The sequence below is a fragment of the Bufo gargarizans genome, chromosome 11 (assembly GCF_014858855.1).
Source record: "Bufo gargarizans isolate SCDJY-AF-19 chromosome 11, ASM1485885v1, whole genome shotgun sequence".
Classification (NCBI taxonomy): domain Eukaryota; kingdom Metazoa; phylum Chordata; class Amphibia; order Anura; family Bufonidae; genus Bufo; species Bufo gargarizans.
The window spans coordinates 4,841,051-4,869,050 of NC_058090.1; the positions used below are offsets into that span (position 1 = coordinate 4,841,051).

Below are 28,000 nucleotides of genomic sequence, written 5' to 3' on the forward strand. Positions count from 1 at the left end.
TGTAAAAAGTGGTCTGGTCATTAAGGGGGTTTAAGCTAGGGGGGCTGAGGGGGTTAAAGTGACAATTTTTTATTTTATTTTAAGAAAAACTGCAAAAAATGGCAAATAAGACTGAAAAACATGTCAATACCCAACAGCCTGAGACGGGGACAGAGGATAAGCTGCTGATCAACTACTACTCTAACCCGGAGCAGATGGTTGCTATGGATACTCTGCCTAACAACCAGTGCTTTTTAATGGATTTGTCAGGAAGTGCAACCCTAGGAACAGGCGCAGATTACTTAAAAAGAGCCCCTCGTGGCCATGGAGGTGTCTGGTATTGCAGCCAATCCCATTTAACTGAATAGTGCTGAGGTGCAATACCAGACACTGCCCACTGCCGAGAGTGGCGCTGTTTCTGGGGGTAGAGACAGCAGATTTTTTTTTTTAACCCTGGACATCCCCTTTAAAAGGGCAGAGAAGGCCTAACCCCTGCACTTATCTGGTAAACGTCAATGTGATGCCGAGTCTCCTGCGGCAAATAATGGCGCTTCCTTTCCCGTAACACTTAAAATTTTATTAGCATAAAATATGACAACGTGGCACTTATATAACACAAGATACACAGCGGAGACTTGGAGGAGGAAGCTTTATACAAGAAGCATCGATACAAAAATAAAAATAATCACACCAGGTGAAGAAATGCCGGCACAGGTTATTAAAAAGGGGAGGAGCTATGTACAGAGCGCCAAATAAAAACAGCTGTACACTACATTACAAATCGCTAAAAACTTTTTTTTTTTTTTTAAGCTATACAAGGACTTGCCTGTTGTAAGGCAGAGTGTCGCAGGGCACAGTTACCGCAGGTACACAAGGCACAGTTACTGGTCATCCCCCGAGAGCTGTGAGAAGTAGTAATCTTCTTCTTCCTCGTCGTCAGAGTTGGGCTTGTCATCCACCCTGAAGAGTCTCCCAATGACTGAGGTGTCTTTAGAGCCTGACAACGGCAAAGGCAAATCATTACCAAAAGCAGTCTTAAAGGGGCAGTCTACCTTCACATTACAAAAAGAAAGTGCCAGGGGTCAGCATTCTCCGGGACTCCAGCTGTTGTGAAACTACAACTCCTACTATGTACACTCGCTCTGCTGTTCTCAAAACTCCCACAGAAGTGAAAGGAGCATGCTGAGAGTTGTAGTTCCCCAATAGCTTCAGTGCCAGAGGATGATGACCCCTGATATAGCAGAGAAGGAAAAACCCCAGGCACTTTTTTTTTTTCAGCATTTTTGTGGGTCAGATAAGGATCCATTTACTGCAAGAGATGCGTCCGTTCCGTTGCCCCACAAAATATCCTATTCCTGTTCGTTTTACAGACACGGATAGGACTTTTCCCATAGAGGCCAGGACGTTCACATGTCCGGTATCCGTGTTCAGCAGATCCGAAATTTGAGGACCGCAACACAGGCTACGGTCGTGTGCAGGAGCCTTATAGAGGGAGGACCTGGTATCGTTTCAGTCCGTACTTGTATTCCCTTAAATTAACAATGCTGGATCCTCTTTTCTTAAAAGTTTTGTGCAATTCTTGTGTTATTCCTCCTGGAAATGTATGAATAAAAATTTTAACTGGGCATTTACTTAAACAGCAAGGCACCGTTCATGTCAGATTAAGTGCAGACTTCCCATTGACAAGGAGAATGACAATGACCGGCCTGTTCATATTTCCAGGGGGAATAACAGAGGAAAGACACAAGGCAGAGTTCCAAGATTTCCTAGGGACACAAGACCCACATTTCAGCTCCATCCTTTGTAAGGAGGAAGCCCTGACCAGTGACTACTACCCTCAAAGGTCACAGGGCTAGTCATGCGGCCTCCCTGGAGGGTATTGGTACTGCCGCTGTGTTACAGTGACATTGATTAGCATAAGTTAACACTTGCAGTGCCTGGGCTCATCACATGCCGCACAGCATGCAGTTACCTTTATTTAAGGAGGATGTTCTTCGAGAGGTGGGAGTCATGTGGGAACCCTGAGGAGAAACGGCAAAAACAGAGAAAATCAACAAGAGTCACTTCGGGAGCGGAGCACATGCTCTCCGGAACACGGAAGAACAGCCATGATTTACCGCCATCTCTGCCTTGTATGTTTCTGCAAAGAAACCTAAAGCAAATCCTTCAGCAGGGATGTCGGCAGCAGGACCTAGATATCGGGACTGCGGGCTGTAATGGGGGGGGGGGGGATTAGCTCCGTATGTGGAGAGCCCTGAACATGGGGCTAATGTACGCGACTAATTACATCCGGGCCATAGGAGACAATATGGCTGGAACGCACAGCGCGTCACATGTGGTGCGCTCCCCAATGGCGGCTCGACACTTACCATTTTCTTGTTCACATGGCCCCATCCTGTGAACGTGCTCTGTTTAATGTCCTTCTGCATCCTGTACACAAACTTGTCATTGTTGGACCTGTGTAAACCATATTAGAGGTCAAACGGATACAATTAGTGACACCAATGGGAAACCCGGGGAACTGTGCAGCTGAATACACTAGATGACAATCTGTAGATTTGGAAAACATGGCTGCTTTCACTCAGAAAGAGCGCCCCTCCTGTCCATAGGCAGCGTCTGGTATTGCAGATCGGCTCTATTCACTTGAATGCTGAAATACCGGACACGGCCCATGTTTCTGTAACACCACACTGACCCTTTAAAAGGGTTTTTTGGTCCTTTTATAATGCAGTCTTAGGCCTCTTTCACACAGACGTATTGGTTCCGTGCATTCGGTCCCCAATGCACAGGCAACGTTGGTGTGGCGGCCGGGACAGATCCAGACCCATTCAACTTGAATGGGTCCGTGATCCGTCCGTTCCGCAAAAAGGATAGAACAACAATTTTTTGGCGGAACGGAAGCATGGATCGGAACCGCACAGAAGCACTCCATAGTGCTTCAGTACCTCCGGATTTGTGGCCCCATTTAAGTGAATGAGTCCGCATCCATGGTGTGGAATGCACACGGCCGGTGCCCTGTGTATTGCGGAACTGCCGTATACCAGCTGCAATATGGCAACCGGAGCGCTACCGCCGCGTGAAAGAGGCCTTATCCTAAGGACAGGCCATCAATATTAGACAGGCGCCACACACAAATCTGCAGGAGCTCCAGCACCAGATCTACAGCGCCGTCCATTGTGTGACCAGGACGAACCTGAGCTCAAGGTCTCCTCTGACTGAGCCCCTCTCACCTGTTGATAGAACCCATCATCCCTGGAGTGATATGTTCACACTGGGGGGTGTTGGCCAGCGGGAAAATGGAAGATGAAGGTGTGGTGGGGTCAATGTGCTCCAGCTGGAAGACATCGTCCTCGTGATTTGCTCTGAATGATGGAAGCTAGCGATATAAAAAAAAAAAAAAAACACAGCACTGATCATACAAGCATACAATGCCGCTGGTAGTCACCTGCACCAGGTCAGAGGGGGTCTGCCTGTAGATTCATCGACTGAAGGGGGTCTCCCATGGCAGATGTAGAACTTATCAACTGGATATGCCACAAATGTCTGGTCAGACGGGGTGCCTGGGTCCCTAGTCTGCAAATCTGATCAGCCTCAGACATCGTGAATGGGAGATACAGAAGGCGAGTATTCCCATATGTCCCAGTGACTGGGGCGGCTCCACTGGGAATGGACATCCAGTCCTCAGGACTTCATTACACACAGACCATGGCTCACCGGGACCGAACATAAGAGGTTTTCTGGTTACATCAAGGTATCTCAGGACAGGGGATAACCATTAGATCGGTGGGGGTCTGACTGCCATGACCCCCTACTGCTCACAAGACGGAGTGCCCCCATACCACGAAATGAATGGAGCGTCGGGTCGATTGTGCACACTGCTGCTCCATTCCTTCTCTACGGGATACAAATAGAGAGCTGGACCCCGCCATCTCTGGAATGGAGAGGCAGTGCCCATGCGTGACCTGCCGCTTTGTTCATTTAAGGATACCCCGTTCTCGTGGCTGGGGGTATCCCAGCAGTCGGACCCCCCACTGATCTAAGTTATTAACCCTTTAATGGCTGAGATCAGATGGTAAGTTCCTTAATTCGACCCGTCTCCTGCTGATGCACAGAAGTGGGGGTCAGTCCGGTGTGGGCCGCCGTTACCTTCACCCGTCTCCTGCTGATGCACAGAAGTGGGGGTCAGTCCGGTGTGGGCCGCCGTTACCTTCACCCGTCTCCTGCTGATGCACAGAAGTGGGGGTCAGTCCGGTGTGGGGCCGCCGTTACCTTCACCCGTCTCCTGTTGATGCACAGAAGTGGGGGTCAGTCCGGTGTGGGGCCGCCGTTACCTTCACCCGTCTCCTGTTGATGCACAGAAGTGGGGGTCAGTCCGGTGTGGGCCGCCGTTACCTTCACCCGTCTCCTGCTGATGCACAGAAGTGGGGGGTCAGTCCGGTGTGGGGCCGCCGTTCCCTTCACCCGTCTCCTGCTGATGCACAGAAGTGGGGGGTCAGTCCGGTGTGGGCCGCCGTTACCTTCACCCGTCTCCTGCTGATGCACAGAAGTGGGGGTCAGTCCGGTGTGGGGCCGCCGTTACCTTCACCCGTCTCCTGTTGATGCACAGAAGTGGGGGGTCAGTCCGGTGTGGGGCCGCCGTTACCTTCACCCGTCTCCTGCTGATGCACAGAAGTGGGGGGTCAGTCCGGTGTGGGGCCGCCGTTACCTTCACCCGTCTCCTGCTGATGCACAGAAGTGGGGGTCAGTCCGGTGTGGGCCGCCGTTACCTTCACCCGTCTCCTGCTGATGCACAGAAGTGGGGGGGGGGGGGGTCAGTCCGGTGTGGGGCCGCCGTTACCTTCACTCTCTTGCTCTGGAAGGGGGTAGCGCTGAACACGTCGTCGTGATCGTCTTTCTGCATCTGATCCAGGAATTCCCGCATCTGCTGCTTCCGCTTCAGCGTCCCCACTTTGGCGGTGATTTTTACGGCCTCCTTTTCCTTACTGTTACCTGATCAGAAAGAATACAGTGAATTAGCGTCATCTCCATTGTCATAGGAATCCATTCAAAGCCTCAAGCAGTTTGTGTGGCAGCAATATGGAGGTATTCTTCCCTAGAGGCAATGCTCAGCTTTCAATACCTCTGCTTGCTGTCATTCCGTAGGGCCCTTCATAGTTTTCTTCCAGTCGCTAAATCCTGATCATGTGATGGGCGCAGGGCTCATCAGATCTGTCCTATAACTAGCTCGGCACCTCCGTGTCCACCACACGACAAGGACAAATGCTTAGCCGTGGGATGTCAACTGTGAAGGGTCCTGCTGAATGGCAGCAAGCAGAGGTATTGAAACCTGCGAGGAATGGATATAGAAGGTAGATGAGGAAATTGCACCACTTCATTATAAATTGGCCGCTTTCTTTACTACTACAGAACCTACGGGTTCTTCTCCCCGTCCTGCCCGATCTGACCCGAAACCTCTCATGGCAGCTTGGGCGACTCTGGCCTCCGCCACAGACAGACAGCAATGGTTTGGAGTCATAATGTCTTTTAGACGTCACATTTTTTTTCCTCAGGTTGAATAAACCTATAGATGTTACTAGCAGCCCACAAACCTGCCCTGTATGCAGCATGGAGGGGGAAGGGCAAGAGATGACCATAGGGCCCTACAGCGGTATCACGGGAGGTCCGGTGTGGTGTGCAGCATGGCCGCCTGAACTCCTACGTGGTGACAAAGTCCACTCCTCCAGCACCTCCTCTATTCCTCAATGTGGTAAACCTTCATCTGGGTGCACACATTAAGGGCTCATGCACACAAACTTATTTTCTTTCCGCTTCTGTTCCTTTTTTTTGTGAACCGTACGCGGAACCATTCACTTCAATGGGGAAGTGTGCATTTCCGTTCCACAAAAAAGTAGTGCATGTCCTATTACTGTCTGCAAATCACAGTCCGAGGCCCCATTCAAGTCAATGGGTCCACAAAAAATACGGAACGCACACGGAACACATCCGCATGTCATTCGTATGTCACGGACACATACTGTAGAAATGCTGTGCCGAGCCCATATTAATCACCAAACACCTGAGCAATAAGTTACTGTTCCCGATCCCCCCCCAAAAAAAACTAATCAAATACGGAAACCATACGGCTATGTTTCCTGCAGGAACGGAGGGCACTTAAATCAGAGGGGAAAAAACCTCAGATACGGAACGGAGCCATTTAAAACGGACCGCAAAACAACAACGGTCGTGTGCATGAGCCCTAACATGGTGACTTCATACTAGCATCGCGCTAAGATCACCTGGATAACGTAACACTCATTAAAGGGGTCCTCTGCCTTCAGCAAGTGGCAGTTATCATGTAGATGCAGTTAATATAAGGCTCTTACTAATGTATTGGGATTGTCCGTATCGCTTCCTTTCCTGGCTTCATTCTTCATTATACACCCGGAGGTTACGACCATCCTTAAATCCAGCAGCGGTGGACGTGCATTAACACTATAGGAAAAAGCGTCGTCCGGGATTGCAGGAGTTCGTGTAGACCTGCGTTTGATCCTATAGTGTTTAAGCACGACCACCGCTGCTGGATTTAAGGATGGTCCTAAACCCTGAGTGTATAAGGAGATGGAAAAATGAATCAAACCAGCAAAGGAGGCAATATGGAGAATCACAATACATTAATAAGTGCCTTGTATTAACTTTCTCTACAAGAGAAATGCTGAAGTCAGAGAACCCCTTTAATCCAGGCTCCTTTCACACCATGTTTCTGTTATAAGGGAGTTTTTTTTAATCCAGGATCAGAAGAAGTTCCTTTGTATCAGGCTGCCTACTCCGACACAACAGTGTCTGTCGGGAGCCCACTTTAATTTCGTGACCCGCTCCAACCTGATTTAGTAGTAAATTTGCCTCCAAAAAACACAACAAAAACAGCACATTTAATAGGATGCAAAAAAACAAGGCGTGAAGCAACCCCCTAGCACCACAGCAAGTGAAAAGGGCAGTCAACAGTTTTACATATTATAATCTGTGCATAAAAACCTAAATCCTCTTAAATCCTGCAGCCACAGAAGTTCTGGAAGCACAATGTATAAAGCTGGAGCCGACAGGAGCCGACGTGTGTACAACACTGCCACCCTGTGGGCAGCGCCCTGTAACACAGCCGGACAGGAACTGACACAGGTACATGACAAACACGTGTACATGAGACTGGCGTGCACAATACTGCCACCCTGTGGGCAGCGCCCTGTAACACAGCCGGACAGGAACTGACACAGGTACATGACAAACACGTGTACATGAGACTGGAGTGCACAATACTGCCACCCTGTGGGCAGCGCCCTGTAACACAGCCGGACAGGAACTGACACAGGTACATGACAAACACGTGTACATGAGACTGGAGTGCACAATACTGCCACCCTGTGGGCAGCGCCCTGTAACACAGCCGGACAGGAACTGACACAGGTACATGACAAACACGTGTACATGAGACTGGAGTGCACAATACTGCCACCCTGTGGGCAGCGCCCTGTAACACAGCCGGACAGGAACTGACACAGGTACATGACAAACACGTGTACATGAGACTGGAGTGCACAGTACTGCCACCCTGTGGTCACTGCCCTGTACTACAATCTGACTAAACATACACTTGTATACATGACTTTCCTATCCCATGATGATGGTGAATAGTAAAGTGGCGCCAAGTGCACAATGCTGCCACCCTGTGGGCACTTGGCACTTCCCCGTACTACAATCTGACTAAACATGCACTTGTATACATGGCGCCACTTTATTCACCATAATTATGGGATATGAAAGTCAAGTGCACAATACTGCCACCCTGTGGGCAGCGCCCTGTAACACAGCCGGACAGGAACTGACACACATACATGAGAGTACAGGACATGACAAACCCGTGTACATGAGAGTGGAGTGCACAATACTGCCACCCTGTGGGCAGCGCCCTGTAATACCGCCTGGCAGTTCCTTATAGAAGCCCCTTGTACACACTCTTAGCATTTCTAACGACTACGCTCTGGGATCAGTCATTACTTGTTTGCTTCTTTTTCTTGCTAGAGATGACTTTCTTCTTGGGGGGCGCCTTAGTAGCCTTGGTCTGCTGATTCTCCAGGTACTTCTCCTGACACTGTTCTGCGGAGCGGCTTCCCACGGCCATGGCGACATCCAACCAGAATCCTTTCTTGTGCTTTGGCAGCGAGGACAGAGCTCTGCAAGAGACACACAATTAGGAATCCAGTACCTGCCCCTCAATCCATAACACTTCAACCAGTGCCCCTATAATAATGGCTCATTCACTAACGGGCCCGAAGGTGACAGACATTGGGACGGGGACGACAAAACAGGATCTGGAATGTGCAGCTCACAGAATTGGCTGTTGTGTCCATTGTGTAACTTTCACTTTTAGGGTCCATTCACACGTCCGCAAAACACAGACAGCGGCAATATGCGTTCTGCAGACCACACATTGCCGGCACTAATAGGACATGTTCTATTTTTTTCGGGAACGGAATTGCGGACCCGAAAGTGCGGGTCCGCAATTCCGTGTCCGGGCAGCACATCATGCTGCCCCATAGAAATGAATGCAGAACAAAATTGCGGACGTGTGAATGGACCCTTAAAGTGATTATTTGCTGAAAAACATCAGGACAAGAGGTGCTACCCTCACTAATATTACGCAGATCAAACCAGGCGAACTGTGGAAAACATGTCCCCCCAGGGACCGCTCTAGACCACAGCTGCATGGGGTTGCAGTAAAACGGCAGAACTGCTGCCGGCGACCTCAAAGTTTCCCTATGTGGGGAGCTGTAAATTAGCTGCTGCCACGTTGAAATCTCGGATCTCTGCGGTTGTCTCAAGGCTTTCCTCCTCATAGGGAAACTCTGGGATGGCAGCAGTGATCATGGAGTAATTTTACCAGGAAAGCTCTGCTGCAGAGCGTCATCGGAGGTGTGAGGTATTAAAGGGACACTCCAGGAAAACTGATGCACTGAGCTACATTTAGTGCATTGACTGTGGCGGTACATGACAGAGATTCAAAAAAGCCTAAATCATGCTCCGCCCCCTCAAGTCGTGCATTAGGCGTAACAGCCGCAGAATTTACTGTAATGTCCCTGTAACCGACTCCTGACTTTCTACGAAGTAGACTGCCATTGCAGGCTCAAGACAATGGCGGCCTGTCCATTTGTCTAGCAGCATCCCCGTCACAGCGAGCGGTCACTAGGGTGGTAAGGACTCCCCAAGAGACAGCGCATACATCTTAGCCGTACTCCTATGGGGTTTTCCTCAATTTTCAGGCCAAGAGGAGAAGATATGTAAGGAAATTACACAGCAAGGTTCCTTCCCCTTTAACACGTACTTGTACAGTCTCTTCACCTCCTTCTCTGTCCACTCTTCTTCATGAATTATTGCCGAGAACGGATCAAGGGGCGTCCGACTCCCCGATGATTTTACAGCAGAGCCGTTTCTCTGTGGGTGCTTTTGTTCATCATCTCGAGACTCTGCATGTTTGCCGCTTTTGCTTGCCTTCTTCGGTTTCTTTTGGCCTGCTTGTGGCTTGTAGTCTTCATCGTCGCTGACCTTAGATCCTCCGCCCGAGCCTCTGACTGCATTTGGTTTAAGCTCTTTTGGCTTCTTCTGAGAACCAAGAGCTTTTCCTTGCACTCTCTCCGAGTTGCTCTCCTGGTAGATTGCTGAAGGAGTCTTCCTTCTAGTTGGGGCAGGAGTGTGAACTATAGCTCTTTTAGGAAACCTATGCAAACTTAGTTCCTTCCATGAACTACTGTCCTCATCAGAAGATGTATCATCCTCAGACGCCATAAAACCGAGTGTCTGCTTTCCAGTATTTGGCAGACTGGTTTCTGTTGGCTTCTTCTGAGGACTTCCCAGCTTTCCTTCCTCTTCAGTATCGCTCTGCGGTTCTTGATGGGAGCGTGATGTCTCCTTTCTTCTAGATAAGCCCATATCAGAAGGTGGTTGCTTTTTCACATCACTAGTTTGCCTGGAGCCTTTTCCTGAAGAGGCTTCCCATTCTGAATCTTGAGATTCCGCTAAATCAGTCTTCTGTTTTGCAGAACTGGCAGGTTGTTGTCTTTCTGGAGCAGGTTCACTAAGGGCTTGTCTCTTTTTTGCACCGATCCTTCGACTAGAAACCTTTCTTGATATGGTCGGCTCTTCTGAACAGTCAGATTCTACTGAAGCAATCCTTTTTTGTGCCAGTCTAGATGGTGGCTTTTGTTTCTTTTGAGTACTATATTTTTGCTTGGCATTCCTCCCCGATACTGGTTGTTCTGAATCTTGAGATTCAAGGGCGCCAGACTGTATTAGTTTCTTTTGAGTATTAGCTGCCATCCTGGAGTCTTTTCTGGATACTGGTTCCTCTTCTGAATCTTCAGAGTCCCCAGAATCAATCTGTTTTTGCTCCAGATGAGATGCTGGCTTTTGTCTCTTTTGAGTACTATCTGCTTGCTTCATGTTCTTTCTTGATCTTGATTTCTCTTCTGAACCTTGAGATTCCATGGCGCCAGCCTGTATTTGTTTCTTTTGAGTATTAGCTGGCATCCTGGAGTCTTTTCTGGATACTGGTTCCTCTTCTGAATCTTCAGAGTCCCCAGAATCAATCTGTTTTTGCTCCAGATGAGATGCTGGCTTTTGTCTCTTTTGAGTACTATCTGCTTGCTTCATGTTCTTTCTTGATCTTGATTTCTCTTCTGAATTTTGAGATTCCATGGCGCCAGCCTGTATTTGTTTCTTTTGAGTATGAGCTGCCATCCTGGAGTCTTTTCTGGATACTGGTTCCTCTTCTGAATCTTCAGAGTCCCCAGAATCAATCTGTTTTTGCTCCAGATGAGATGCTGGCTTTTGTCTCTTTTGAGTACTATCTGCTTGCTTCATGTTCTTTCTTGATCTTGATTTCTCTTCTGAATCTTGAGATTCCATGGCGCCAGCCTGTATTTGTTTCTTTTGAGTATCAGCTCCCACCCTGGAGTCTTTTCTCGATTCTGGTTCTTCTTCTTGAGATTTCTTGAGACTTTGTTTCTCCTGGAAATTATTTGACTGCCTAGGATCCTTTCTTGGGATAGTCTCAGATTCAGAATCTAAAGAGTCCACTAAAGGTTTTTGTGATTTTTTGGAACGAGGAGGCTGTTTTCTCCTAGGTACAGAGATCGCCTGTGTCTTCCACAAGTCATCCGGTGCCTTAGGGTGCCTTCGCAAAACTGCTGCGTTCTTTTCAGCAGCATCAGAATCCGCAGACGCCATGGAATAAACTACATGCTTTGCCAAACGGGAAGACCGATTTCTATTTCCTGGAGAAAGTTCAGAAGTTGTTTTTCCCACTTTTACACTCGTTAATGTTTTTGAAACTGCCTCATCTTGTGAGTCTTCAGAGTCCTCTAAATTACTTGGATTTGTCTTACTCTGACTAGGCTGAATTTGCAATTTTTTTTTCTGGACATGTGTCTTAGATTTCTTTCCAGGAAAGGTTTCCTTCTCGGAGTATTCATCTTCTGCTAGCGGTTGTTTAGATCGAGATGCTTGCTTCTTTATGCCCGCCCGCGTCATTCTAGATTTCTTGTCCAAAATATTTTCCTGCTCAGAGTCCTGGGATTCTGCAAAATCAGAAGAGGAAGGTTTTCTGTGCAATACTGCAGGGTTACTAGACAGAAGTTTTCTGTCGTTGCTGCTCGGTTTCTTAGTGTCTTTCCTCAAAACTCGTTCTTCCTTTGAACCACAGGATCCTTCCAAATCACTAGACAGTCGAGAAGGACGAGACGACCGATTTGATATTTTCTGATTTCTGGTCCTTTCTTCAGAGCTTTTTCCAGAATAATCATCTTCTTCTGCCTCCGATAAGGCTGTAGGAGCTTTCTGACATTGTGCAGGGTGAGAAAGATGCCCCCTACTGTTTTCTTCAGCGCTCTGCAGACAATCACTGTAGCTCGCAGATCTAGTGAGGCTACATTTCTCCGTCAGTAAAGCTTTTCCTTCAGGGATCGCTCTCTGCTTCCGTTTAATAGATAAAGAAATCTTTTCTGCTTTGCCGAGGGCGTCGCCATTGTCGCGCTTGTCTGACGTGGTTCCCGCAGCCGATGAACCTTTTCTTGTAGTGACCCGGCGCCCGCTTTCCTCCTCATCCGTTCCACTGTTGGAGCTCTCTGTAGACGTCTCTGTCCGACTACTATAAAGAAGGTTATTCTGGAAACACTTCAGTTGTAGGTCTTGTTTGTTATGCATGGGGGTGAGCTTCACTCGAGGGGACTTCAGAAGAACTTTCCTGTCCCTCTCATTTCCTTTCAGACGGGTAGGCGGAGGCGTCACATTTAACTGGTTTTGTTCGGCTGAGGAAGAGAGGAAACAAAAGTAAAACAATATAGTCAATGGGATGTCCGGTAACAAAACTTCTCCGTGGATGAAGAAACTGTTGGTAGTACTCTGCACCATTAAATTCCTCCTGCAAATTTCTACATTGACAACCAAGTGTTACCACTGCCCTTGTAAATAGGGTGTGAGAGTTTATGGGGACTGGTAATAATATGTTCAAGTTCAATCACGTCATGCACTTCCAGGAGGGATAACAGAGCAATAGCACAATGAAGAGTTTTAAGGATAGATGCTCCTGCATTGTCAGTTCAGACGTGTCAGGAGAGGTATGGAAACCAAGTTTCTGGTAGCTTTATGGAGTTGTCAGGAGTCTTTCCCTCCATGTTTTATGTGCAGCCGATCCTCCCCGATCACCAGTGCAGATATAACACAGATGGGCACACGGGGAGGTCGGCACGTCGTGATAATCGCCCCTCACCTTCCGGCTCTGATGTCCTCTTAATCTCAGGAGACTCCTTTGGCAGATTTCTCGTGCTGGAAGTTTTCCCTTTTTTAATGGATGATCCCCGAAAAACTCTCTCCTTGTTTAAAAAGAAGATTACAAAAAGAAGTCAAAGTTACTAAAGACTCCCAGTGAGACGCCGGCGTGTTATTGTAATGGGGTCCAGGTGGCGCGGTGATTATGCTATGGATGGCGGTATATTTACTGTGTATTATCATAATGAAGTCCCCAACTCTGTCACCCTAACGCTAAAGTGCGCCTGCTAACTGTGCCGATCTCCTTCATGGGGGTGAGGGCTGCAACTTGTACAAGGGGCCTTAATTGCCAGAACGATGATTGCCCAGTGGAAGAACAGCCAAGTTGGCGGCATCTGTCGCTTGTAATGGAAACCGTATGGGGCAGCGAATGGTCACATGGGAAACCGAATCTGCAAAACTCATGACTGATTTACAGCATCACTGCACAGACACAAGTGCCGATCAGCGCAGGTTACGGGCAGTTTATCTGAGTGACTGCTATTCATAGGCAGGGCTGGCACGTAACACTACAGTGGGGTGAACATCGCTTTATCGGGACAAAAACAGGATAAACCCGGCTTATTAGCTGTACGCAGTACTCACCAATGGAGAGGTCAAATGGTCTGTTCCCTCTCTGACAACGTACGTTCTCATCAGACAGTCGACGGACAGCCGCTCCCCGCACCAATACTTGAGGACAGGTTTTATCTGACGACCGCTGCGGCTTGTTGTAGACACACAAGAGGAGTCTGAAACAAAACATGTATATAAGAGACTACATAATAAACTAGATAAACCTCAAAGAAAACTTGGCAGGCAAAATGTTCTCCACGGCCTCTTAGGGGTTGGCTGGTGACATAAGTGTGAATGAATAAAGGCTGAAGTAAAGGGGGCTGATGAGCTGATCGCGTGAGGGTCTCCGAAGTCATCAGGACCTTTGCAGAATGAAAGGATATTACTTTTTATTAATTGACATTTGGAGTCCACTGACTGTCGTTGAAGGGGTTTTACCATTTCAGACAATGGGGGCATATCGCTTAGATATGCCCCCATTGTCTGATAGGTGCGGGTCCCATCTCTGGGACCCGCCCCTGCAACGAGAACGGAGAGGGGAGAAGCTGTGGCTGGAGGACCCTGGATTTCCCAGGGTCTGACCCTTGCTCCTATTCATTTCTATGGGGCAGACGGAAATAGCCGAGCCAGTGCTCGGCTATTTTCGGCAGCCCCATAGAAATGAATGGAGGGCGGATCCTCACCTATCAGACAATGGGGACATATTCTAGCGATATGCCCCCATTGTCTTAGATTGTAAAACCCCTTTAAGGAAACATCTGGCAAATGGGGGTCATGGGTGATCAGTACATACCGCTCAGCCGCACTCTGTCTTGGGGAGGGGTATACAGTACATACTGTTCAGCTGCATTTTATCTGCAGAGGGGGGGGGGGGAATCAGTACGTACTGCTCAGCCGCACTCTGTCTGCAGGGGAAGGGAGCGGGCGATCAGTACGTACCGCTCAGCCGTATTCTGTCACCATTAGTACGTACCGCTCAGCCGCACTCTGTCTGCAGGGGAAGGGAGCGGGCGATCAGTACGTACCGCTCAGCCGTATTCTGTCACCATTAGTACGTACCGCTCAGCCGCACTCTGTCTGCAGGGGAAGGGAGCGGGCGATCAGTACGTACCGCTCAGCCGTATTCTGTCACCATTAGTACGTACCGCTCAGCCGCACTCTGTCTTGGGGAGGGGTATACAGTACATACTGTTCAGCTGCATTCTGTCTGCAGGGGGGGGGGGGGGATCAGTACGTACTGCTCAGCCGCACTCTGTCTTGGGGAGGGGTATACAGTACATACTGTTCAGCTGCATTCTGCCTGCAAGGGGTGGGGGGGGGGGGGGAATCAGTACGTACTGCTCAGCCGCGCTCTGTCTGCAGGGGTGCTTCGCCTGCTGACTCTGGAGAGTTGAGCGTTCACATCCCTGAGTAACGCAATTTCCGTCTTCCTGCTGGCCACCTTCCTCTTCAGAGGTCCTCGCTCGTGGTCAGTATCAGAGCTTATGGCCACGAGGTTTCTGCTTTCTCTTTGATGGTTTGCGTCATCGCTGGTTTTCTGCGGTTCAGCAGTCGGCTTGGATTTCGTCTCTCGCTCCCTACGTCGATGTGTTAAAGTTAAAGATTATTACACGTTAATATGTGACATTCACAATATTCCGAGGGCTGCAGCATCTAATCCTAATCATCTTTACTTATCGGCGAAGTAATCCGCCGCGCTTTATAAATCATGGGGAACATGTACAGACAAAGTCAGACACAGAAGTGAGGGCCCCGATCACAAGAGCTTACAATCTATGAAAGAAACAGGGGGCGCAAGAGGGGAAAGCGTTTTTTGTAATGGTGCTGTTATTCATACAAAACGGCCGCGGTAGGAATACTGAAGTGAAGGGATCAGGTTCCGAGAATAATCTAGAACCAAGAGCAGTTGGATCAGGGAGTGTGATGGAGCTGCACAACAAGATGGGGCAGGTTAAATGACATTTCTTACTTTAGTCTTACAGAAAAGTTTGTTATAGTAAAACGCTAATTATTAAGAGGCACCGGCATCTAGGGATGAGCGAGCCCCAGGTTTGGGTATATGGTGAATTGCGTTAGGGATTCTGTTACAACGGACGATAATGGAATGCCTTTAGATGCATTCCGTCATAATAGAAAGTCTATGGCTAGGATAACCGATCTGTCCGGGTTCCATTATGCAGGAGAGGACCAGCAGAGGTGCTGACGACAGGCCATCGGTACTGAAGTCCCGGAAAATCCCTAAACTAATTAAAATCAATAAATGCAGTGTAAAGCACGTGCGCCAGGTTTTGGCGCATATTACACCAGAATTCTGATTCTTCCACAATACGCATGCACACTACCCTGATACTGTATGGAATACACAAATTTATCAGGACAGGTGATAACTGCATAGTTTCTGGGGGTACGACCACTGGGACCCCCCCACCCCCTCCATAATCATGAGAAGAGGGGTCCCCTGTGTGGAGGGAGCAGAGGTGCCCATGTGTGCCCACTGAACCGTTCCCTTCTATGGGTAGGGCAGAGACATTCCAGTGCCGTACTCACCAGACCCACAGAAGTGAATGGAGCGGAGGTCACACGTCCGCACCACCACTCTATTTGAATGGGAACTCGGGGACCCCCGTTCTTGTGGTCCTGGGAGTTCCAGCGGTCGAAGCCCCAGTCATCTATCCTTTGGACAGAAAATAAATGATATTTGTGGGGAACCCCTTTAACCGTTTAATGGCTGCAGTGCTTCATGACAAGACCAACTCGCATTTCCCCCCTACTGAACGTTCACGTGCTTATGCCAAAGCAATGCAGCAGACAGAAGTAAGGTAGACGACATGCACACAATGTAACGGGAGCTCCGGCATCAGGGCGATCACCACCCAGAAGACCACGCAGCCACTCACCTGACCGACGGCTTGGAGAAATATCTGACGTAACTCTCCCAATTCTCCGGAAACCCCCTTGAAAACTTCTGTATCAGCCATGGCGGATACCCTGAGAAGACACAAGTTGTAAGAAGCCGTGCTTCCTCTGGGCACACTCCTCTGTCACTTGCTGCCCATACACATACCCGCTTCCTGCATGGTGAGGGTGTCCGCTCGCCCACTTAGTTCGTATACTCGCCCCGTGATGGTCCTCACTTTGTTGCGCTGGATTCGGTGTGCAATGCTATTACTGTGCCAGTAGACGCCGGTCAGGTCCCTGCAAGACAAAAGGAAGCATGAAAGGGGGAGGGGCTAGTGGGAGGTTCTTTAATCCCTTAAAGGGATTGTCCAGCTTTTTAAAACCCATTTTAAATTTGGCCAGTGCTGTGCTCTAAATAGAAAGAAAAGGAAAAAAAACCATGAGCTCACCTGCCTGCCACACTGAGGGCCCGGCCTGTAAACTTCAGGTTGGGGTAACGTGTCGCCGCAGCCAATTGCTGGCTTCACAGTGACGTGTCCACAAGTGGCACGTGATCCAGCAGTGATGTGCTGCTTGGGGATAGGCTGCAGTGTCACATGTGACCCTGTCCGGAAGTTTACAGGCTGACCGGGCCCTTGGTGCTGGAACGGAGCAGGCGAGTACATATTTTGTTTGTTTAGGTACAGCACAATACCAGCCAGATATAAAAGGTGTTATAAAGCTGGACAACCCCTTTAAGCAAAGAGCCTGTACTAGCGTTAAGGCCACAAATACTATTGCTTTTGGGTCGTTGCACGCAGAACGCTTTGGTTTCTCTGTCAATGAAGCCGAATGAGGCTTATGTGTCCCCAGCATGAATACAGAGGGGGTCCAGCAAATCCAGCTCTGAGACATCCACGTGCTGACCTCGCCAATGGAGCAGTATCACCCATTGCATTCAAATGGAGGAGACGGGCCCCCACTGCAGTCACGAGCAGCGGGGGTCTTAGAGGGCAGACTCACCCCTCACCTATACTGTGACACGGCACCATTCTGTAGGGTCACAGCAGCCATGTGAAGTCTGGAGGTGCAGCCTAAAATGCCCCAGAAAAACAAGGCCAGGAACGTAGCGTGGAGCAACGCTGCATAAATGATATACTTACACGCGCTTTCCCTCCACGCATATTACATTGGTCTCCAGACTTTTCACAATCCACTCTGTTAGCGTGATCTTCTCCTAGGGTCAAACACATGCACTAAACATACAGCGAGGTAACACGTTGAGCGCACACGGAGGTTAGCAATGCAACATTCAGACAGTAATATACTGCAGGACCAGACTACACAGCATCTGTCTGTAGTCTGTTACCATGGAGACAGGCTTACATAGGAGCTGTGGACACAAAGTATAGGAAAGTTGTAAAGAAGGCACGAACCATACAAGAGAACTGGTTGTGAAGGCAGATGTAGCCTTCATATAAACGTCATGACAATCAAAACAGTTACCTCAACTAAGTGCCCATGCATTTCAGTTAGCGGGTCCCTGACAGGCCTGATCTGATCGTGCCCGCTGCCGTGACCTCCGCGATCAGCAGCAAATGCTCAATTCACCTGCATCGCCACCACTGGCAGAATACAGCATTGCACAGTTCTCACTGAGATCAATGGACTCCCAGATAGTGAGGGCATAGCGATTCAAGGGATTTTATCGTACATCACATCATACCTCCTCTTTCGGATGGTCCTCCACGGGTCTGCTGGCAGCTGGGACGCGTGGCGCCTTCTTACAGGGAATCTGCACCAGCTGGGAGCGACTTATAAGTTCACACAGTTCTTTAAAGTGATCCACAAACTCTCCCTCTGTGTCGGACGGCTTTGAGGCGCTCTCGGGGGTTCTCTCTGGAGCTGTGGGTCCGACGCCTTCGGGCGTTATTCCGTTACCTTGAGACATTTCATCGTCTCCTTTGTTCCTCAGATCCCGGTTGACGTTATGTGCGTTTGGCGAGGAGCCGTTAACGAAAGGCTCTTCAGGAAATGTGGCAGGTAGGTGCTCGTCAGGTGGCTCTGAGAAGAAGTATAGTAACCGGTTATACGAGGCACAGACCCCACTACGGAATGTACGAAGGCAAAAAGCAGGAGACTGAAGTCAGACTACACAGGGCCTGTTTGTAGTCTGTAACCATGGAGGAACACAGGTCGCACAGGGGCTGAGTATCACATTTATAATTTAGACTGTCTGCGAAGGGACTTGATTTTAGATGCAGTGGAACATTAAAAACTTGGCCGCAAACATTAAAAGGGTATTCCGGAGAAACAGGAGCAGGGGACTGCAGCAGAGGTCAAAGAGCAGTGGCGCGGGGTTGGTAAGAGGAGTACAGATCGTTATTTTACCCCAATCCAACCCAATTCTCAGTTAAAATTACTCCCCTCTAAAAAGGGGTTGCCTCATCAAGACATCATAGAGAGGGGTCCCTGCTAAGTACAGAACGGAGAGCCGCTCTCCCAGAGGTCCCGGACTGCAGCTGGCCACGAATGGCCCCAATGCCATTTTACCCATTTCCCTGCAGTGGTCCAGACGCGGTTACCTCAGGCAAAATAAGCTCCAGGACTAAAAGGTCTAAGATGCACAGAACCTGGCCATCAACGAGCACTAAGGAGCATGTGGGGCCACTTCTAAACCGATATGGTTCCTAGAACCCTTAAAAGGGTTTCCCCAACTTGTGTAGTGGTAGCATACGTCTACGACAAGCCACCCCCTTATGACCGGTGGGGGTCCAACCTCTGGGACATCCAACAATCCCAAGCATGAAGGGGCTGCATGGTTTGCATTTTCTTGGTTGTAGCAGTGACACGCCCATATTCTGTATGTGAACGCACCACAGCTGAAGTCAGCGATTGGCTGCATTGCTATACGGGCATGTCGCTGCTGCAGTCCTGTAAACACAGCAGTGGAGCAGGAGCCACAAACTGGTCAGTATGTATTATTTAATTGTTTTATGACCTTCCCTGTCTGATTCCCCTTTTTTTTTTTTTTTTTACTTGACTGCTTTAAATTCCTGTATTCCCTGGATTGGCGGGGGTCTCACAGGTCATACCCCCACTGATCACAGAGAATATGTGAGTCCATGTGTCGTCCCCTCCTGTCCTGGTCACAGCACAGTGTCTGAAGAGGGACAGCAACCTTCGCCACAGAAGATATTGGGAGACTACAAATCCCTGCATGCTTCATTTCTATAGAAGTTCAGAGCAAGTGTGCATGTTGGGAGTTGTAGTTTTACAACAGATGGAGTGCCGGAGGTTGCTGACCTGTGCTGCGTGGCCTGCAGCATCAATGATATGTAGACAAGTTTTACCATAGACCACAGCAGAAAGGGGAGTAAGCTCACCGGAGTCCGGCGTCACCGATCCAGCATCTCCCCCATTACCAGTCATCTTCTCTCGTGACCTCAGACTACCTGCGGGCAACAAACGCCAATGTGAGTCGTCTCCTCTTCTCTGAAATGTTGTTCAGAGAAGAGCCCAACATTTACCCAACCGAAAACTCAGACACCAGAGCCGGATCCCTTAGAGACGCAGATATTTTGGCTCCTAGGGATGACCTTTTTCATTATTATATTCCCAGAGCAAATACTTTTTCATTTTTCCTTCGACTTCATTGTACAATTATTATTTTTGCCGGAGGACTTGTACTGTTCAATGGTACCATCTTGGTATCATCACTGGACCCTCTGCCCATGAAGAACCCTGTTCGCATACCCTATTATTGTGAGGTAACAGTGGGGTCCCCTTTCAATACCCTTGTGTATAACTGCACTCTGGAGGAACTCTGACATCCACGTGAAAAATAGGGACCTAAAAATAAATATACAATACTTATATACAAAAAAAAAAAAAGAAAGAAAAATAAAAACACTGTACATCATCTAGATATCGAACAGACCATGCTGGAAAGAGGACTGAACACAAGTATTTGCCCTGGTGCCTCCACATTGGCACTGACAGAAGGGTGTCCCCGACTCCTAAGGACAGGAAACAATGTAGAGGCTCAAGATTAAACGTCCCCCTCCTCGCTACCTGCAGATGCCAGGAAAGACTACACCACAGCTCCTGGGAGGGCGGCTGCAGAGGACAGGGGTTCCGGGGGAGCTCAGCCTTCCTTCCCCGTTCTTGGGCATAAGACCTTTTATCTGAAGGCAGCCCCGGGATTCCATTTGGGGCCACAATAAGGTAATACGGGGGATCTGTCGCACATGTGTCTGTATAGGACGGAATTCCATCAGGCGCGGGAATCTCATTCCCCGGTATGTCACTTCCAGTCCAGACGATGTTGGAAGACGGCCGGTTATTAGGGGAATCGGGGTGTGGAAAGTTGGTGGCGTTCTGTGCTCAGTGGGCCTTCTGACTTCAATGATCCTCCTCACAAGTCTGGGGATCCTACCTCTGCCCTGGAGGTAAGCCCCCTCTCCTGCACGCTTCTGTGTATTCCAGTGGTTTCAGGTACATCCTCCCTCTTCCCACTGGTGTCACTGGTGCTGGGTTTCCTCCGTTGATCTCTGTAAGGCCCTGATCATCATTATGGTGTAGGGCAGAGCGACATCTGGGGGAGAATCTGCTCTAAAAAAATAATGGGCTGTATGCAGGAAGTCATTGACGCCAAAATCTAAGGAGTCACTCTGTCCTAAAAGTGCAGACAGACTGGTTACTGAGGGACTCCGTCCTTCTTATAAAGAAGTCAGGATAGACTCAAGGCTGCCTCCCTCTTACAAGTCTCTTTTGATGTGTTTTTGCAGACTTGATATAGATGAAGGAGAAATTATTTCTGATGTTGATTCTGACTCCTCAGAACATGGAAAACCTCTCCGTCTTCCAGAGAATATAGAAAGTCTATTCTGAACATTGAGGAGGTTAAAGAGTCAGATGTTTACGGGCCTCGGGGAAAGGAAAAGGAGCCTTTCCAGTCTATAAGAATATAAAAGCCTTACTTTCCAGTGGAAAGACCTAGAGAAAAGGGCTCCAATCCCAAATTCCTTTAAATGGGTTTTCTGAGATGTTAAAGGGGTTATCCAATTTCAAGAAACTCCCCCCACATGTGCCGGGCCCCTCACCGGTAATATACTTACCCCGCGCCACTCCTGGTCCCCGCACCGCCGCTTCTCCACTCTATAGTGCCTAACAAATGTGTGAGGGTTGGACCAGGTGGCCGCTTTATGTATTTGTTCGAGAGAAGCAGATGCCTTCTCCTCCCAGGATGTTGACACTGCCCTAGCTGAAGGAGCCTTAAGGTTACAAGGAGGTTCTTCCCCCGTTACACCGTAGGCTTCACAAAGACAGCAGCCAACGCGCAATGGTTGCTTTAGAAGCATTTGGATTTTGCTTCTTGTACCACCTTGATAATTTACTACCAGTTTGTTGTCCAATCTGTTTTGAAGATTAGAATTCTTAGTCGCCTTAGTGAAATGAATCACGTCTTCCCAGACTGCTCTCAATTCTTGATAATTGGCTGACTTTTTTGGGGGGGCGTCTGACCATTCCACCAAGATGACAGGTTCTGCAGATGAGCTCCCCATCTGAATTTTTGTATTTTATTGACTTGTTTGATTTTTTTAGATTTATAATCAGACGTGTTTTCCCGTTTGGTTTGGCTACCAGGAATACAGTGGATTAACAGCCAAGACCCAACAGGTCTGATTGGAGTTCCTCCAGCTCCTCCGAGTGCTCGGCTACCGCAGCCCTTACTTGCCTAAGGTAAGCCCCGGACGGCCGCAATGAAGCTGTATTAATGCCAGATGTCACCAATCTTCTTAACTATTAGGCCTCTTACAAACAAACTTTTTTTTCGTTTACGTTCCGTTTTTTGCATTCCGTATACGGAACTATTATTGCAATAAATCCGCAAAATAAAAAAATGGAAGGTACTCTGTATGCCTTCCGTTTCCATTTGTCTGTTCCGTTCAAAGATAGAACATGTCCTATTATTGTCTGCATAACGGACAAGTATAAGACTGTTCTATCAGGGGCCGGCTGTTCCGTAAAAAGACGGAATGCACACGATTGTCGTCCGTATGTTTTGCGGACCGCAAAATACTGAAAAAGCCATACGGTCGTGTGCTAGAGGCCTTAAAAGCATGTTTCTTCCAAGTAACCCCACACCGCAGTACAGGGATGTCGCTCCTCCGCCTGGTAGGGACAGGAAGACACTGAAGATTACACAGAGGACGACCGTTTTGAAGCTTCTATTCCCTGCCTGGTAGGAAAAGAAGGATAATCTCAAAATAAAGGTGTCTTCATGGAGAAAAAAAGGGGGAAAAGTGGTGGGTTTTTTTTCTATACTTTAATAGCACAGATGTCCACGATGTTAATTTTTTCCTTGCTCACTTATTTTTATTTTGGGGAAAGGAGACGATTTAAATTTTAATAATAAACTTTTTTTTCTTAGGTCCCCAAATCAGAGAGAATTTTCTAGATTAGCCTATACAGAAATAGGTATATTACAATTCAGTGCTGCCATCTGCTGGCCTAGATTGTAATGAAGAGCCTAGAAACCTAGTACAGGCTCTGGCTCATTACTTTCATGCAACGCCTTCCCTGATCTCCGCCCAGGGGAGGAGTTCCTGCTTGGGAATCGCGCGCTTCCGGGTTTTAGGCCTGTCAGATGCCATGGTCACATTTGACCACAGCATCTCAGGTGTTAAATGTCCACAATTGGCATTACCGCCGGTAGCCACAGGTGTCTGCTGTGTGAAAAAGCAGTCACCCAGTTCCTATAGCGGGTTCCATCTTTAAAGACCCGACATCCACTGAACATGTACTGCAGATGTCAGGAAAGGGTTAACCGAAGGAGGTAAAGTGAGGGGGCCTTTTAATCTCGAGTCTCTACGTCGATTCCTGTCCTTAGGAGATGGGGACACCCTCCTGTCACTGCTGTGGTGGATGCTATTGGAAAAACCAATTACCATGCGAGTAATTAACCCCTTCAGTTGCACTTTGTGCTATTAAATAACCCAATGGAAAAAAAAAACTAAAAGAAAAAGCAGAAGGGGTAAATGTCCTGGTCTTGACCTGGTTGAAATGAATCCAGGTAATGATGATTGAGACAAGACCTAGAGACTTTGCAGCCTCTTTCTGCTTTCGATTTAAAGGAGTTTTCCATCTCTAACCCCCGTGTTACAATGGGCATGGAACGTGGTCTACATAGGGTAGGATGTGCACTCACCTCCTCAGTTGTGATCCCCAACCTTTAAGCTTCCAGATGGGGTCTCGTGCGCTGCTGCAGCCACTCATTGGCCTGGTGTGGGCCCTCTGGATCACATCGGGCCAGTGAATGGCTGCAGTCGCACACATGACCACATGAACTAAGGCTAGTTTCACACTGGATCCAGCTCTACCAGAAGCTGCCTGAAGGCCCGCCAGCCCCTCAACTATAATGGGACTGGCAGAGATCCGGCTGCAGCCTGGCAAATATGCCAAGAAGCGTTTTAGTCGGGCCGATTCTCAGCATATTTGCCAGGTTGTAGCCGGATCTCCAGTGGTCCCCCGTTAAAGTTAGGGGGCCGGCAGGCCTTTAGGCAGCTTCCGGTAGAGCCGGATCCAGACATCTCCGGCAGCCTGCTCTTTGCCGTAACTTCCTGTCAGAGATGTTAAGCGCTAGTCTGAAACCAGCTTAAGTCTCCGTGAATGAACTAAGCGGCGGGAAGCAGGCGAGTGCATCTTATGTGGACCACGTTCCAGGGCCTTATTAAATGGGTGAAAAAGATGGAAAACCTCTTTAAAGACACGGATCCCAGCTGGGGGCCCCATCATGTTATCCAGCATTCTTGATAAAATCTGTAAAATGTGAACAATACCTTGGACTGCGCTGCCAGTCTTTGCCCTCAGGATATCGACACCACGTCCTATTCTCTTTAAGAGGACGGCGTTGTCAACCGGCCGATCAAAGTAATAAACTGGATTGAAGGCTTTCAGGACGCTTCTCCGGCCTCTGCTGGCACCAAAATCCTCACTGGTCAAGCTGGATGCACTGCTCCTGGGGCTCACGGGTCCATGACCATTCATTAGAGGTATTCCTGCCCTGGAGGCCTCCGTGGACTCTCCTCCAAGGTGCTCATGAATGACGCTAAGATTTGGAAAGTCAGGTGACAGCCCGGCCTCTCTGATCAGGGTGGACTGCAGGGCTCTTGTGAGGGCATTGGGTTTGGCCCGCTGCTGCAGCGCCAGTCTCTTCAAGTCTTTTAGCGGAGTCAGTCTATTGGGTGCAATCAGGTGCAGAGGAACGGACTGTAGCGCTCGGCTGGGAGAGTCAAACGCCAATGGCGGGTTTGTCTTTAAGAACATTCTTTTTGGGTCTTCATTGCTGGCTTCACTCGTCCATGTGACACTAGAGGAGGAAGAGAAGGGGTCAGAAACATCAACACACCTTGGATTGGTCATGATGAGGCATATGGATGTCATTGTGCAAAATCCACAACAGGTGTTTGATCCATAAATCGCCCATTTCCTGGTTCAATTAGAACTGGTATTTACACAGTCCTCCTCATCATGCTGTTCACATTTTGACATCATGAGACCAAGACGACACCTAACAATTGATAAACAGGACCTTGCCATTGCGAGGCTTCAAGCAGGATGTTCTCAGACGGAAGTGGCCCTTGAGATAGGGGTCATCAGCAGGTTGTATCAGAGATAGAGACTGGAAGAGTCACAGAAAGGCAGAGAAGTGGATGTCCTTTTACATCAGTGTGGTCTGCGTGCTGGACAACCTGCAAGGTACCTGACTGCACCACCAGGCACAGGCGTCATCATCTCGCGTGAGCCAGGGAGCATCTACGCTGAAAGGGGGACCATTGGGCTTCGGTGCAGAAATGATGTGTGAATGGTCCAGTGACAGCCCAGACTACTTGAAGAACATCAGTAATCCAGTCATTGCGCTTCTGCAGGAACACCGGCCTAATGTCATCTTCATAGAGGACAATGCTCCAGCTCATCGAGGTCCATCATTAGGGAACGGCTGCTGGAGACTGGGGGACCTCACATGGAGCGGCCTGCACTTTCTCCAGACCTGAATGCCATTGAAAACCTCTGGGATCAGCTGAGTCGCTGTGTAGAGGCTCGTAACTCTGTACCCCAGAACCTCAATGACCTGAGGGCCGCCCTTCAAGAAGAGTGGGCTGCCATGCCTCTGCAGACAATAAGTCACCTTGTGGACAGCAGGAGACGTCGTTGTCAGGCTGGAATTGATGCTCAAGGCCACAGGACAGTTTCCCGAGACACTGGCAGTATTGTGGCGGTGTACCCAGCACTGGGGTCGGCTTCCGAGATGAGAGAATCACCATCGCTGCTTCTACTTAATGCCCGACTTTCATGATATAATATCACTGGAGCCAGAACTTTTTATGTAAATTTCACCTGAAAGCCAAATATCCCCATTTGTGAGTAGTTTATGTGGATATATTGATACTTCTATATAAAAAGGCCACGAGGAGGGATCGGCACAGGCTCTGCTTCACATAATCTGAGTGAATTTTACCCGAAACCTGCATGCTTCAAGCAACAAGCGCCCACTGTTTTAAAGAGGCTGTCCGATGTTCAGCCAGACCCAGAGCCGGCACCCAGCTTTCCCAGTCTCCTGAGCAGCTCACCATGCTCAGCTCATCCATCTGTTGCAGAATATAACCCACAAGTCTCAAGATCCTTCCCTCCCAGGTCATGCTGGGGATTGTAGTTCTACAACAGCCAAACAGGCGACAACCACATTACTTGCCACCCAGCTTTCCCATAGACCGATAGAACACATACACCAGGGGCTCACACAGCAGCAGTCACCCAGCTTTCCCATAGACGGATAGAACACATACACAGAGGGCTCACACAGCAGTCACCCAGCTTTCCCATAGACCGATAGAACACATACACAGAGGGCTCACACAGCAGCAGTCACCCAGCTTTCCCACAGACAGATAGACCACATACACCAGGGGCTCACACAGCGGTAGTCACCCAGCTTTCTCACAGACAGATAGACCACATACACCAGGGGCTCACACAGCAGCAGTCACCCAGCTTTCCCCATAGACCGATAGAACACATACACCAGGGGCTCACAGCAGCAGTTACCCAGCTTTCTCACAGACAGATAGAACACATACACAGAGGGGCTCACACAGCAGCAGTCACTCAGCTTTCCCATAGACCGATAGAACATATACACAGAGGGCTCACAGCAGCAGTCACCCAGCTTTCCCCATAGACCGATAGACCACATACACAGAGGGCTCACACAGCAGCAGTCACCCAGCTTTCCCATAGACGGATAGACCACATACACAGAGGGCTCACACAGCAGCAGTCACCCAGCTTTCCCATAGACGGATAGAACACATACACCAGGGGCTCACACAGCAGCAGTCACCCAGCTTTCCCATAGACGGATAGAACACATACACAGAGGGCTCACACAGCAGTCACCCAGCTTTCCCATAGACCGATAGAACACATACACAGAGGGCTCACAGCAGCAGTCACCCAGCTTTCCCCATAGACCGATAGAACACATACACCAGGGGCTCACACAGCAGTCACCCAGCTTTCCCACAGACGGATAGAACACATACACACAGGGGCTCACACAGCAGCAGTCACCCAGCTTTCCCACAGACGGATAGAACACATACACCAGGGGCTCACACAGCGGTAGTCACCCAGCTTTCCCATAGACTGATAGAACACATACACAGAGGGCTCACACAGCAGCAGTCACCCAGCTTTCCCCATAGACCGATAGAACACATACACCAGGGGCTCACACAGCAGCAGTCACCCAGCTTTCCCCATAGACCGATAGAACACATACACACAGGGGCTCACACAGCAGCAGTCACCCAGCTTTCCCCATAGACAGATAGACCACATACACAGAGGGCTCACACAGCAGCAGTCACCCAGCTTTCCCCATAGACAGATAGACCACATACACAGAGGGCTCACACAGCAGCAGTCACCCAGCTTTCCCATAGACCGATAGAACATATACACAGAGGGCTCACACAGCAGCAGTCACCCAGCTTTCCCACAGACGGATAGACCACATACACAGAGGGCTCACACAGCAGCAGTCACCCAGCTTTCCCATATAGACGGATAGAACACATACACACAGGGGCTCACACAGCAGCAGTCACCCAGCATTCCCACAGACGGATAGAACACATACACAGAGGGCTCACACAGCAGCAGTCACCCAGCTTTCCCATAGACCAATAGAACACATATACACAGAGGGCTCACACAGCAGAAGTCACCCAGCTTTCCCACAGACGGATAGAACACATACACAGAGGGCTCACACAGCAGAAGTCACCCAGCATTCCCACAGACGGATAGAACACATACACAGAGGGCTCACACAGCAGCAGTCACCCAGCTTTCCCCATAGACCGATAGAACACATACACCAGGGGCTCACACAGCAGCAGTCACCCAGCTTTCCCACATATAGAACAGGGACACCGGGCCTCCTCTCACGTTTGTTCCCTACGGACATTGAACTGGAACGTTCCCTTCTATCACTGTAACGCGTTCTGAGGCGGACAAGAGGTTCTGCAGCAGCTGCGCTCACACAACCCCCTCCCCGGCCCCCGCCGCACTCACCTCTCCCGCCAGCCCCGTTTTCTGCCTGTTCAAACGCTGCGGTCCCGCCCAGGCATTGGCCAGCCACACAATTACGACACAGCCGGAAAGGACC

General features: G+C 49.2%; 1 protein-coding gene across 8 annotated transcripts; it reads right to left on the reverse strand.

Annotated features, from left to right (window-relative positions):
- Positions 1–534: 534 nt before the first annotated feature.
- On the reverse strand, positions 535–27,998 carry MIS18BP1 (MIS18 binding protein 1). 8 transcript variants are annotated; one of them, XM_044271514.1, is made up of 17 exons: positions 27,907–27,997; positions 24,108–24,637; positions 19,617–19,718; positions 17,990–18,327; positions 17,427–17,497; positions 16,451–16,581; positions 16,284–16,374; positions 14,725–14,963; positions 13,417–13,562; positions 12,773–12,875; positions 9,332–12,311; positions 8,008–8,183; positions 4,817–4,968; positions 3,210–3,355; positions 2,349–2,436; positions 1,952–2,000; positions 535–976 (listed from the first exon to the last, which is right to left on the reverse strand). In XM_044271514.1, the coding sequence occupies exons 2-17, from the start codon at positions 24,592–24,594 to the stop codon at positions 861–863; spliced, it is 5,415 nt and encodes a 1,804-aa protein (XP_044127449.1). In that variant the 5' UTR covers positions 24,595–24,637; positions 27,907–27,997; the 3' UTR covers positions 535–860. The 8 variants fall into 8 exon arrangements, with proteins under 8 accessions (XP_044127449.1, XP_044127450.1, XP_044127451.1 ...); XM_044271515.1 differs by having other exon boundaries at positions 12,773–12,872; positions 17,427–17,500; XM_044271516.1 differs by having other exon boundaries at positions 17,427–17,500; positions 19,650–19,718; positions 27,907–27,996.
- Between the last annotated feature and the right edge of the window lie 2 nt (positions 27,999–28,000).

Excerpts from the sequence above, each read along its gene's own strand:
- MIS18BP1 (XM_044271513.1), bottom strand. The coding sequence starts at position 24,594 with ATGTTCTTAAAGACAAACCCGCCATTGGCGTTTGACTCTCCCAGCCGA. Across the intron at positions 12,876-13,416 it reads ACCATTTGACCTCTCCATTG|GAGAGAGTTTTTCGGGGATC; the intron begins GTGAGTACTGCG and ends TTTTTAAACAAG. Across the intron at positions 8,184-9,331 it reads GAGGTGAAGAGACTGTACAA|AGCTCTGTCCTCGCTGCCAA; the intron begins GTACGTGTTAAA and ends TGTCTCTTGCAG.